Source organism: Echeneis naucrates, chromosome 12, assembly GCF_900963305.1.
Source record: "Echeneis naucrates chromosome 12, fEcheNa1.1, whole genome shotgun sequence".
NCBI lineage: Eukaryota > Metazoa > Chordata > Actinopteri > Carangiformes > Echeneidae > Echeneis > Echeneis naucrates.
In genome coordinates, this window is record NC_042522.1 from 11322884 (window position 1) to 11334958 (window position 12075).

Sequence of the window (12075 nt, forward strand, 5' to 3'; positions counted from 1 at the left end):
AAGCAGATTTCAAATAAAAGTAAAGCCGGGTGACGCTAACAGCCTGCCTTTTATCCTGAGATGGAAATCAGAGAAAAAGTCACAGACAACTCCGCAAACCGGGGGGGTAAAATGGCTGCAAAACCACCGCCACTAGTGTTTGTGATTCCGTGAAGGTCTGTTACATTTAGGACTAATAAAAAAAGCATCAGAGTGTTTCTGTGTTTCGTCTCTCTTCCTCCCTTCATATATGTAGAAAGCCATGAGATGGCCATTTTAGGCTGTTTGTGACCCATAGAGTGAGTGGACCCGTACGAAGACAGCTTTTTTCCTTTTTCCCATAGTCTATTTTATAACACTAAACGCATCTTTAGGTAAAGGGAGGGTCCTGTGAAATATTTGCATCCCGGTGGGTGGGCCGCTCAGACTGACAAAACCTTCTCCCCGTCCGGGTCGGTCCATCCTTCTGTCGGCCACACGGTCTCTCGGACAGGTAAGGTTTGTGTGGACTCACTTTGTTAGCGTCGAGGTTTTGGATCTGTTTTCCTGTCGGTTCTCTCCCTTCAGACCGAGCGGCGCTGCCGTCTGTCTGTGTGCAGGCTGCAGGGTGTGCCCTCTAACTCCGGGCCAAGTTCACTGGTGACCAGCAAACTATCTGCGGCTTCCTGATTGAAAATCGATACGACTCTTTTCACTTGATCTAGAAGACGTTATTGGGATTGTAATAATAAGAGTCGCACTGCAGCTGCAGTACTAGTAATAAGCCATTGTCGGTATTTGTCTGTAATGTACAGTAGAGACGGAGTAAACTTTTACTACTGGTGATATAGTTTCCAGAAAAAATTGCTGACGCCATTCAGACACGTTGTTCCCGAAGAATGAAACCTGTAAATTAGAAGTTATAAAGATCTAGACCGGAAAACTTTAAAATCTTTAAAAGAAAAAAAAAGTCTGACTGCTCCGATTAAATGAAAACTACATGCATTTTGACAATGTGCACATTTATAAGTGTGAATTTGTTATTATAGTTAGTTGGTCTGAATCAGGTCATCCACTTTGATTACGAATGACTTCTCTACAGTCTCATGTTGGACTCATCTGCCCTCATCTGCCCTCTGTTTACATAATAGACCGCCCACCCCCACTCACACACACAGTTCATTCATTATGTTTTAATGAAGGACTTCGTTTTTAGTTTAGTTAGTCATACACTATGCATTTAAGTGTGCCTCAGTGTAAATATAAGTTAGTTTGTTTTAATTCACCTGTTGGCTGTGGATACACTTTCTGCAGCACTGTGGCTTGTAAGTTGTTCAGGTCTTCTCAATATGTTTTAAACATTTTTTATTTTTAGTTTGTTAGGTTTTGGGGGATAAATAATGTGGGCCAGTTTATCCTTAAAGGTAGTTAAACAGGTAAGTGAGAAAGTCTTCTTTATTTCCTCCCAGTGAAGCAATAACAGGTGTGTTCAAACAAACGCCATCTTAATGAGATTAGCTCCAGGGACATCTGTGCAGAAGTGAGACAAGAGAGGCCTTAAACAAATGTGTTCAACAAAGGACCTTCTGTGATGACTTACCGCATACAATATTGATCAGAGGTTAATGAGGTTCACGTTTAAACAGAGACTTTTTACTTGCTCCTAAACCTGATGCTGCAGCTCATTTTGACCTTGTAAAATTGACATATTGGCATTATTCCTTTTTTAGCTTTCTGCATCTCCAATTTGAAAATCCACTCTCTTTCTACAATGGCAGCGGTGAGTGTGCCCCTAAACTGCCGTTCCACCTGTGCAGTATAATAATATAACATTTACACATATTTCCCTGACCAGTAGTACACTGAATGATGGACTGGTTTATTGTTCCATGTTTTCAAAAGGGGTGGACAGAAATTGATGTAATGTTTCACCTTTTTGTCCTTATTATATTGCTATATAATAATATAAGGTAAAGCCGGAGGTCTGATATCATGTTTGTTCTATACTAAATAAAACTGATACTCATGATGCCATTTCGCTGTTCCTGCCTACCTACTTAATTAATACAATATATTGATTGTGTGAAAACTGAGATTGAGATTTCATATGACATTTCCCAATTATATTTCACAATTCATTCATAAATATTTCCTCCCGATTCAGTCATTAATTTGCAGGCTTGTTTGAATAATAATTTACAATAATGACATATCTGATGTTATTTTAAATCATTGCTTATTGAGAAATACTTGGTTTTAAAACTAGCTGAACTAGTCTTGTACTCATAATGTGAGTCACTATAACAGATCAATGAGAAAATAACTTCTAGCTGTTAAACTTTGCATGCAATGTGCCTCATTCATTCTACACAATGGAGCTGGGAAGAAGCTACACCTCCCCTCCACTCACAAGCTTTTGGCCCGTTTCTATGTTCAACAGTTGTAATACAGTCATTTCAAATTCTTTTGACTAGATCGGAAACCGTGGAACAGTGACTGAGGCAGCTGGATTTGACCCAAGCGCAGATGCCCAGAGGCTTAGAGATGCCATGAAGGGAGCTGGTAAGTGATCAAGCCACTGTCATTCAGAAACCATCATCCAGCTAAAGATACATCTTACTCTGCCCTTAAGACCTGGCATCATAGAAGAGAAATATAATTACTTTCCTCCTCTGTCTCCTCCTTGCCAGGAAAGTTTGAAAACTAAATGCACAGTTGCTAGGTACTGTTGTCATGACAGCTTTCAGTTTGCTGCAGTGCATCCATTCAGTGTGTCTTTGTGCGTTGCTCACCCTTACAGTTTGTTGTAAAGCTTTCTTTTCAGTCATGATATAGAGGAGGAATAAGTTCTCACTTTCTTTTTTATGAAGCACATCAGCAGGCATATCCTCAAAGAGTTACAACCTAACCAACATTCAGGACAATGAAACGATCACACGTTTCTCTTTCACTCTATCAGCAGATTGTATGAAGTGGAATGTTAATGCTGTTCGGGTTTGAGAACATAATCATCTTCCCCTGACTCTGCTTTGAGCTCTTTTGCAAACAGCTGGTTTCTGTGCTGAAGTCAACAAACAATGTGTGTTACTATCATCTCCTGGGCAACAGCCCTGGTTTCTGATTCTGTTTTATATTCTGCTCTTAAATTGAATAGGCACATACAGTCCCTACAGTTTTAGAAATGTAAGATTAATAGAGAGGGGTGTGGGAATCAATGTTTTGATATTTCTTGCAGGCACTGATGAGGCAGCAATCACCGATGTCCTAGCACACCGCACCATTGCCCAAAGGCAGCGCATCAAAGAGGCGTTCAAGCAAACTGTTGGGAAGGTGAGACTTTTGAAATGTCTTTTTTCAAAGCCATTAAAGTGTTTTTAACCCTAACCCTGTTAACATAGTTAGAATAACAGACAAGTTAACTATTAATTATAAAGCTGAAATGAGTAGCACCCGTAAACAAACACAGGGACAGTGACGGTTTTATAATCTGTAGATAAGTATCATGTTATCTTCTGTAAAGCAAGTACACTTTACTTCATTATCATGAGGATCAATATCGTAGCTAAAAGGAAATGTGGGATGTTTACTGAACTGAAACAGTGAAATAACGTCCAGTTCACAACCCTGTGTCTATGTCTGGTAATCGATGAATAAAGTTATCTGAAGAATTTCCTCAAAGAAGACTAACATGCAAGTTAGCTATTAATCACAAAGCAGAAATGAGTAGCACCTGAAAGCAAACACCAGTACAGAGATGGTATTATAATCTGTAGATAAGAGGAATGTTTGCTTCTATAAAAAATTTTCATTTTACGTCATTACTATGAGGATCAATATATTAACTAATGGGAAGTCTGGGGTCTTTATTGATTTGACACAGTCATATAATGTCTAGCTGATAGCCCTGTGTCTGGTAAGAGGTCAGTAAACTTATCTGAAATTTCGCCTCACGAAGCAGAATAGAAAGGAGAGCTTCTGACTGGAATCTGGGCAGGCAGAAAGAGTGAGTCATTTGCACACAGTAACACCCACATGTGGTCACATTGACCACTTGTGTGGAGCAACTTGTCTGTTCACAAGAACTGTATTCAGAAACCCCACCCTCTGGTGGACAGAGAAGCCCTGCTGATGGAAAGTGTGAATGTCCATGTTGGCAGCCTAAAAGCCGAACACTTTAGTTTACTGGAGTCCTGTGAATGAATGTTTTCCTGCAAATCTACCTGTTCCTGCTCTGCTCCTGCAGGACCTGGCTGATGAACTCTCCTCAGAGCTAAGTGGGAACTTCAGGAGTGTTGTTCTTGGTCTCCTGATGCTGCAACCTGTGTATGATGCTTATGAGCTGAGAACCGCAATGAAGGTTAGTACTTGTTATCCTTTACTATCTTTCAAAGAAAAGTCTCAGGATGTTTTGGATTCTTATTCCCATGAAATCTCCGAAAAGACCAGCACCCAGAATGACTACGTTTATTGAAAACCTCATCATGGCATAATATTTAGTGCCAAAAAACTCATCCCCACTGGGGCACAGCAGGAGAGGTTCTTTCATTCCAGTCATCCATGCTGCCTTTCTCTTGTTTGAGTAACATTTACTTAGAGCAGTCGTGCTCAGCTGATGTGTGTATACAGACACACACTACCTGTCAAAGGTTTGGACACACTTTCTCATTCAGATGAATAGGAAAGTGTGTCCAAACTTTTGACTGGTAGTGTACATAAGGTGATGCATACATAGAGTCTTCAGTCCATGTCGGAAAGGCTCAGGCTGCAAGCCAGAAAAAGACATTGGAGACTAGGTATTACGAGTTCGACTGACAACTTTGTTGTTTTGATTGGATTTGTGAACAACGGTAACAATATGGCATATGACCAGTCTTGGCCTTAAAAAATCAATACCGTTTCCTCACAGGGGGCTGGAACAGAAGAGGCTTGTCTCATTGACATTCTCGCTTCAAGGACAAACGCTGAAATAAAAACCATCAATGCAGTCTACAAAAAAGGTAACTGTAGCATTTCTGACGTCAGTTTGTGGTGTATTTGGTTTAGCTGAACGCACCGTGCTGCCTGTGAGCTGTGCATATCATCTGATATTCTGTACCACTGACTAGGCATTATTACAAAAGAGGGGATTGCATAAATAATTCACCAAAGCCTTTGTAGCTCTCTGTGGCTGTTAATTGTTTGCTTATATGCTCTTACTGTATGTGGTTGCACTGTCAGTAGTCGGTAGGTAAGTACTGCTGTCTTTGCATGAATATGAATGAATCATTTCAATTTCAGAAATACTCGGTAAGAACCCTTTAAACCTGCCATAAATATTTAACATTTCAGGTCTTATAGGGCAAAAATACCAAAGAGAAATCAGATCACCCTTTTTTTTCCTTTGAGTTCGATTGAGTTTGATTTTAAAGGAGGCAACATACAATACAGTAGTCTGCAAATTGACTGTTGAATGTAGTTCAGCATGTAACAACGACAGCATTATCAGGAGTATGTGAAAACCAAAACAAAGGTATAAGGAGAACTGACATAAGTTTTATATTGCTCATGTGACTGTCGCATCAGCCATCCATAGTCAGTGTATACGTTCATGTATATGTAGTCACAGCTGTCAGCTGGCAAAAACTGAACAGGTATTTTGTATTCTAAATAATTACTAATGTTTTTTCTGTGGCAGAATACGAAAAAAACCTGGAAGATGCTGTGTGTGGAGACACATCTGGGATGTTTCAGAGAGTTCTGGTCTCTTTACTCACAGTAAGCAAATATCAGTACATAACTTTTTTCAACTCAGAGTAATGTCAACGTTTTAAAGGCAAATTATTGAAGACCATATTTTTTGTAAATTAAAATTCAGTTTGGCTAAAAATCAATTAGAACTTTTGCAAAATCAAATTCAATAGATTTAGAGTTGCAATAAATTAATTATTTCTGGTTTTCTCAGCTTCTCTTTGTTTGAGGAACAAAGGAGAATAGTCACTTCTGTTTTTATGAAATGCCAGTTTCTTCTTATTCTGTCTTCTTTTCATATGAACCTCAGGAACAAATCAAACACTTGGATTATTTTAAGATACTGTGTCTTTTACATTACAGGCTGGTCGGGATGAAACTGATAAGGTGGACGAGGCCCAGGCTATCCTCGATGCCAAGGTAAGGATTCAGATCTGTCGACACAAAGGTAGGTTCATTGCTGCCTGTATGACTTTTTTTAAATTCCTGTGATTTTTAGGAAATCTATGAGGCTGGTGAGGCCCGATGGGGCACAGACGAAGTCAAATTCCTCACAGTGCTTTGTGTGAGGAACCGAAACCATCTCTTGCGAGGTAAAAACTGCAATCCATATATCCATGTGGTTGTTGGTATTTTGCATCATGTGATGATTAACCAGAAGTACCTATAAAGTTCATGAGGAAGACTCTGGATGTTTTACTGACCCCTTGTGGGAATTTGGGGAGTAAAGTTGCAACACCATTCATTCAAATGTGTGACCTAAATGGTAAAAAAAAACAGCATTCCATTCATATGTATTTATTCTTTAACGTAACGACATTGTGAATTAGTTAACTGTATTTTTTTTATGCATTGTTTGCTCATCAGTGTTTGAGGAGTATCAGAAGATTTCTGGAAGAGACATTGAGGACAGCATCAAGAGGGAGATGTCTGGCTGTCTGGAGGACGTCTTCCTCGCCATAGGTCTGTCTCTCCTGTGATTTGTTTATATTAATAGGTGTCAATCATCACTTTGTAGAGATTCAGCCCTGTTAATGACACTCTTCACATTCAGGTTCAAATTAGCACAGACAAAGAAGTTCAAATCCATAATTCACAGTTTGTAGAGAAAATACATGGTCTATGAGAATCGTTAAAAAAAAAAAAAGTAACCATAAACTTTCAATGACTGGGCATGAAGATCTTGTATGACGTTAATACAGCTCGAGGTCAAAAAAGAAGTCAGACATGTCAGTCCACGTTATACAACTGCATTTACTGTTGTGTAAGTGTTGCATTTCATGTGCTGGGATTTGTTTGTGCATTGCAGTGAAATGCATGAGGAACAAGCCAGCGTTCTTTGCAGAGCGTTTATACAAATCAATGAAGGTAAATATTTCATCATTACTGGTGCTACTATACTATATTTTGTAGCCATTAAGAAACACTCACTGCACATTATCTATGATGTTTTTTTCTACATATTAAAATTGTTCTAATTAGTTTTTGTATCTAAATGTATTCAGTAAAATAAAAATTGTAAAGTGGACTTTCATCTTTGATTTGATAGCAATGATGTACTATTGTGCCTAGTTTGACTTTTATTCACACATGCATATATAGTTAAGTTATACTACTTAAATTCTAAACAGACCACAGTGGACTGTAAATACAGAGATACACGTATCTTCCATTCTTTATTATTTTTGTCCATGTAATGGCAGTGTTATTTTTTTTCATCACTGAAATTATACATTTTCCAGAAAAGATGCATCATAAATCTGTTCATTCATTACAGTTAAGTCTACAGGGAATGTTAGTTAAACATAATTAATGTTATCATACTCCAGGATGCAGAGAGTGCAGTATAAATTAGTCTTTTCTCCTGCCAGGGGCTGGGCACCACAGACAGTGTCCTCATCAGAATAATGGTGTCCAGGGCTGAAATTGACATGTTGGATATTAAGGCGCAGTTCCAGAAGATGTATGGCAAGACTCTGTACTCTTTCATCAAGGTGAGCACCAGATGCTACAGGCATCAACTGTGATATAATAATTGCCACTCTACATGATGCTTTTATACAGCACTGATTTGCGATGAGACTGTTATTTATCGCTGCTTTTCTTTCATTTGATTTGACAAAGTATCATCATTAAGTAAGAACAATAATACATTATGTTTTTTGTTGTTTTTCTTTTTCAAAAATCAGAGTAAGGCCATCCCAGAGTTGGTTATCATTTTGTCTATGTAAGATAAGTTGCAGTTATTCCCAACACCAGGTCTTTGAAGTCTTACAGATCTTTTTTTTTTTTTTTTTTTGCTGCGTAGGGGGACACATCTGGTGACTACCGCAAAATCCTGCTGCAGCTGTGTGGAGGCGAGTAAAAGAAGAAACATCAGCTCTATCTCCTCTCTGAAACCACATCATGAGCTTTCTTTTCTGCTGATGACTTTTTAGCTCATATTTACTTTTTCCATGGCCTTCACATTTCACTGATTGACCACTATGCCTTGTTTTACTGTTTTGAATACCAATTAAACCAAAGACCGGTGACCTTTTACACTTGTCTGTGTTTTTGTTATTGATTATCTGTTAAGGGTAAATTTATGTTATTAGTTAGAGACAGTGATATACACTCACCACATCTTCAAAACATAAAATATTGATGTTATTGGCCTCCAACTCCCACTCTAGTTACAGCCCAACATTTTCATCACTGTGCAGTCATTGAAGCCCATTTGCTTAATTAGGTTCAATTTCTCATTGGTTGAGTCAGCCTTGTGTTGTTTGACTAAATTACATTAACAGGATGTTAGACGTATTTGGGAAGGCTGTAAAGTGGTTTCTAATCAATTTAAGGAGGATGTCCCATAGCTCATACAAACCTACAGCTCCAACTCTGAGCACTAAGCCTGGGAAATAATGTGCGGTGGAGATAATCAAGGTGACCACTAGGTGGAACCAAAATAACTCCAATTTAATATGTGGAGCAGTGCAGGAAATTAACGTTTTTAGCTTCCCATCTTTCACATAAAATGAAATAGTTTTAGTACGGCATTCTTATTAAATAGTTTTGAACCCTTTTGAATAGTGCTCATAAAAAATTTTACAAATACCTGCATTTAATGGAATTTATTGTACAAAAAAAGGATTTGTATTTTCATTGTGTACCATAAAATGGGATGTAAATGGACATTTACAGAATAATTTTTAATAGGACTCACATAAATCATGTTGATAATCCAGACCTGTGGCCACCCTGATGGAAAGCACTTAATCAACTAATCTTAATGCTCAGATTACATAACCAAGGTTTGAAGAGTCTCATTTTATATGTCTGTACACTCACTTTTAATTAAAAACAGCCAATGTTTGCAACATGCAGGATGCCCTTGATAAATGCAAGCAGTTCTTGGATTCTATGAGGCAGTGTAAGAACAAGTGGAAATGGCAATGATTCAAGGAAACTATTGAACACAAGGTTTTCACAACACAGCATTTTCTCTGATAGAAAAATTGCACTAGATAATGATTGCTTCTTTCAAAGCAGAAACTTTTCATCGCAGTCAAGCAGAGAAGGAACAAACTGTCTCATTTCAATTGCTATCGCAAAGCAACAAGACAGTCTCCTCCACGGTTAACTGCGAAGATCAGTTTGGAGTTCCTGAGATGTTGTCTGAAGCAAAATCACAAAGAGGAAATTTAGGTGGTAAACACATCCAGATGTGTAGAAGATGAATCCCATCCATCAATGTTTCGCACACAGAGTAGGAGCATTAAGAAGGAGGACATATAACTGAGTAGATGGTTTCAAAGCAGGCAGGAAGGAAAGTTGAGCTGCATTTAGTGTAGTAGAGGTAAAGCCTCCAACCAGCACCTCTGTGACCTTTACCAAAATCATGAATAAAATATTACTATATATTATGTAGTATAAATCTGAAAAATAACAATAACTTAATTTTAAGAAATGAACACAAAAGATTTACGTGTTTTTTCACACAAAACTGTACAAATTAATGACCAGATTCAGTGAATGATCAAATGTTCAAGTTTTGAGAACTGAATATGGAAATTGAAGGAAAGTGTACAGATGGCAAAGTTTATCTATAGAAAAGCTGAGGTTAAGAGGAAATTATTATTATGATGTCCCATGTGTCACCTCGGTTTCACTGATCTCTTATTGTGTTGTCTAAATCTGCTTAAACAGGAAAAGTGTTTTGTTTGTTTGTATAATATTGTATAATATAAAATTGCTGTCAACAGTATATTTATAGCTGTGTTGGTGGTTGTTTGGTGCTGAGTGAATAATGTGCTGTCAGTGTTTTGAGCATTTTGCGGGAAACAGCTGCCTGCCTTTCTGAAGGGAATATGAGATGACCAAGTGACTTAACCAAAGAAAAACAATGGCCTGAAGGAGTCTAAAGTGCTGCAGGGATGAGGAGCTTTGGAGTCAGGTTGCAATTCTGGGATATTTTCAATTAAACATAAACATTGTTAATATGGAAACTTTAGTCTGAAGCGCTACGTGAAAGCTTCAAATATCTTTATGATAACCAGACGTCAGTGTTGTCCCAAATATTCTCAAGACCTGCTACCTCCACAGCCAAAGAAGACCTTTTATAACTGCTGTGAGAGTCTGAGGAGTGCTGTTCGTAATGTGTCAACAGGAAGTTGCCCTTCAAATGTGGAAAACCACAGTCTCCATGGAATTCTCTATATTGAAATTTGGTGGAACCGACTGTGAAAAAATGGCAGAGGATGGACAATAATGAACCCGTCTGATCATTTCTGCCTTACCCACATCAGTATTCTGGACTCTGACTGCTTGTTTACACCAGTGTGTGATGCAAAGCTTGCCTATAACAAAGACTTCACATGGCAGAATAAATGTTGTCCTTCTGTCGGGATAAGAGAGTCTGTGTCATAAGTCTCATAAAGGAGTGATACCTCCAGGAAATGGATCTTTGTCCTGGAGTGGTTTGTTTACCTCGAACAGAGCAAGAACTCTGGCCATTATCACTCCACCTTGATGAGACGTTTCGGAGACATCAAAGCTTCCTCTGCTGAGCACCATATAAATCTGCTTTGGTGCAGACGCCCTCCTCCAGTGACTAAATAAGTCATCAGCTGTGCTTCAGTGTGACAGATCTTTACAGTATGAGGAAAGCTGACTTATGGTTGGTCACAATTTTTATAGTGATGGAGGGTCAGTTTGTCATTATCTATTATTAAATTTTTTGGTAATTGTAACAGACATAACCAGGTAAAATTGCTCTAATACTTCAACATGAAAGTGAGTGTGACATTTCTTTGAATGCAGCGCTCACGCTTTACATCACTGACATTGTGAGTTCACCTTGCTGTTACGCTCCAAATGGCAATTGCAGGGTTGATTGCAGGGTGATTCTCTGGGACTGTTGGATATATGGGTAAAAGTCCAATAATATTGATTAAAAGACAAAAAAAGAAGAACTATAATGAAGCTCGGGCTTCAGCATTTACGCTCCCAAGACATGTAATCACCATGCTGCTGCCATCAGAAGAGCTCCTGCATCTGACTGCATTCAACTCAAATTTGAGATGATTACAAACAAACATCAAAGTCGATGCGATTTGTGTTTCTCCTTTTTGCAAGCTCCTTGAAGTGCGCTACAAACATGAAATTATTTATTTTTCGGACAAACTTGAATAATAATCACAAATCTCATCGAGGCTCAGATAGATCTCCTTCACTGATCACTGAACACTGGACAGATTTGCCTCAGCAACATATAAACATATTTTGCCATCTTCACGAGGAGTTATACATATAAATATATATATATATATATATATATATTTAATCATTGAAGAAATATCTTTATGTAGTTTATGAAAAGTGGCCACATGATATTTAAATAATATATATGATATTTAAATATAACGGCACTTACGTGGCACTTACAATAATCCTGTCCTTTTAGTGTGGCATAACTTTAGTTATAACATAACAATAGATTAGTTTATGGCGCCTTAAGAAACGAATCAATCCCCTTTCTCTTTATCTTTTCAGCTTCTTGCTGATTTGCAACCTTGACTACACAATAGATGGTTGTTTGAAGCTACATACAGACTGTGAGGTGCATAAAAGAAACGCACCTCACAGTATATTTTTTCGTTCCTCACATGAGCAGACATTACGCACAGCTCCGCCAGCTGCTTCGAATGTTCCTGAGGAAGCCATTAAAGCCAAAGCAGCTACTGGTGGATAGGCCGTCTCCCTGCGTGGTAGGGAGAGTGTGTGTATGGATGAGGCACGTTAAGATGGAATAAGTACAGCCCTGATTCACACTTCTGAAAGTTCACAAATAGGTCTTACTATGCCTAGGACTGTTTATCTGTTTCCTTTATGTCTTTATCTCCCATTATG

At 38.3% G+C, this 12075-nt stretch overlaps 1 protein-coding gene across 1 annotated transcript; it reads left to right on the forward strand.

Annotated features, from left to right (window-relative positions):
- The first annotated feature begins 365 nt into the window (after positions 1 to 365).
- On the forward strand, positions 366 to 8226 carry anxa4 (annexin A4). Its single transcript, XM_029515137.1, has 13 exons — positions 366 to 472; positions 1689 to 1738; positions 2433 to 2520; positions 3194 to 3288; positions 4202 to 4315; positions 4865 to 4955; positions 5633 to 5712; positions 6049 to 6105; positions 6185 to 6278; positions 6553 to 6648; positions 6995 to 7053; positions 7557 to 7679; positions 7994 to 8226. Exons 2-13 carry the CDS (start codon positions 1730 to 1732, stop codon positions 8048 to 8050), a joined length of 963 nt encoding a protein of 320 aa, XP_029370997.1. The 5' UTR covers positions 366 to 472; positions 1689 to 1729; the 3' UTR covers positions 8051 to 8226.
- Positions 8227 to 12075: the final 3849 nt, after the last annotated feature.

Coding starts and splice junctions, on each gene's coding strand:
- anxa4 (XM_029515137.1), top strand. Junction 3,289..4,201: donor TCAAGCAAACTGTTGGGAAG/GTGAGACTTTTG, acceptor CTGCTCCTGCAG/GACCTGGCTGATGAACTCTC. Junction 7,054..7,556: donor GTTTATACAAATCAATGAAG/GTAAATATTTCA, acceptor TTCTCCTGCCAG/GGGCTGGGCACCACAGACAG.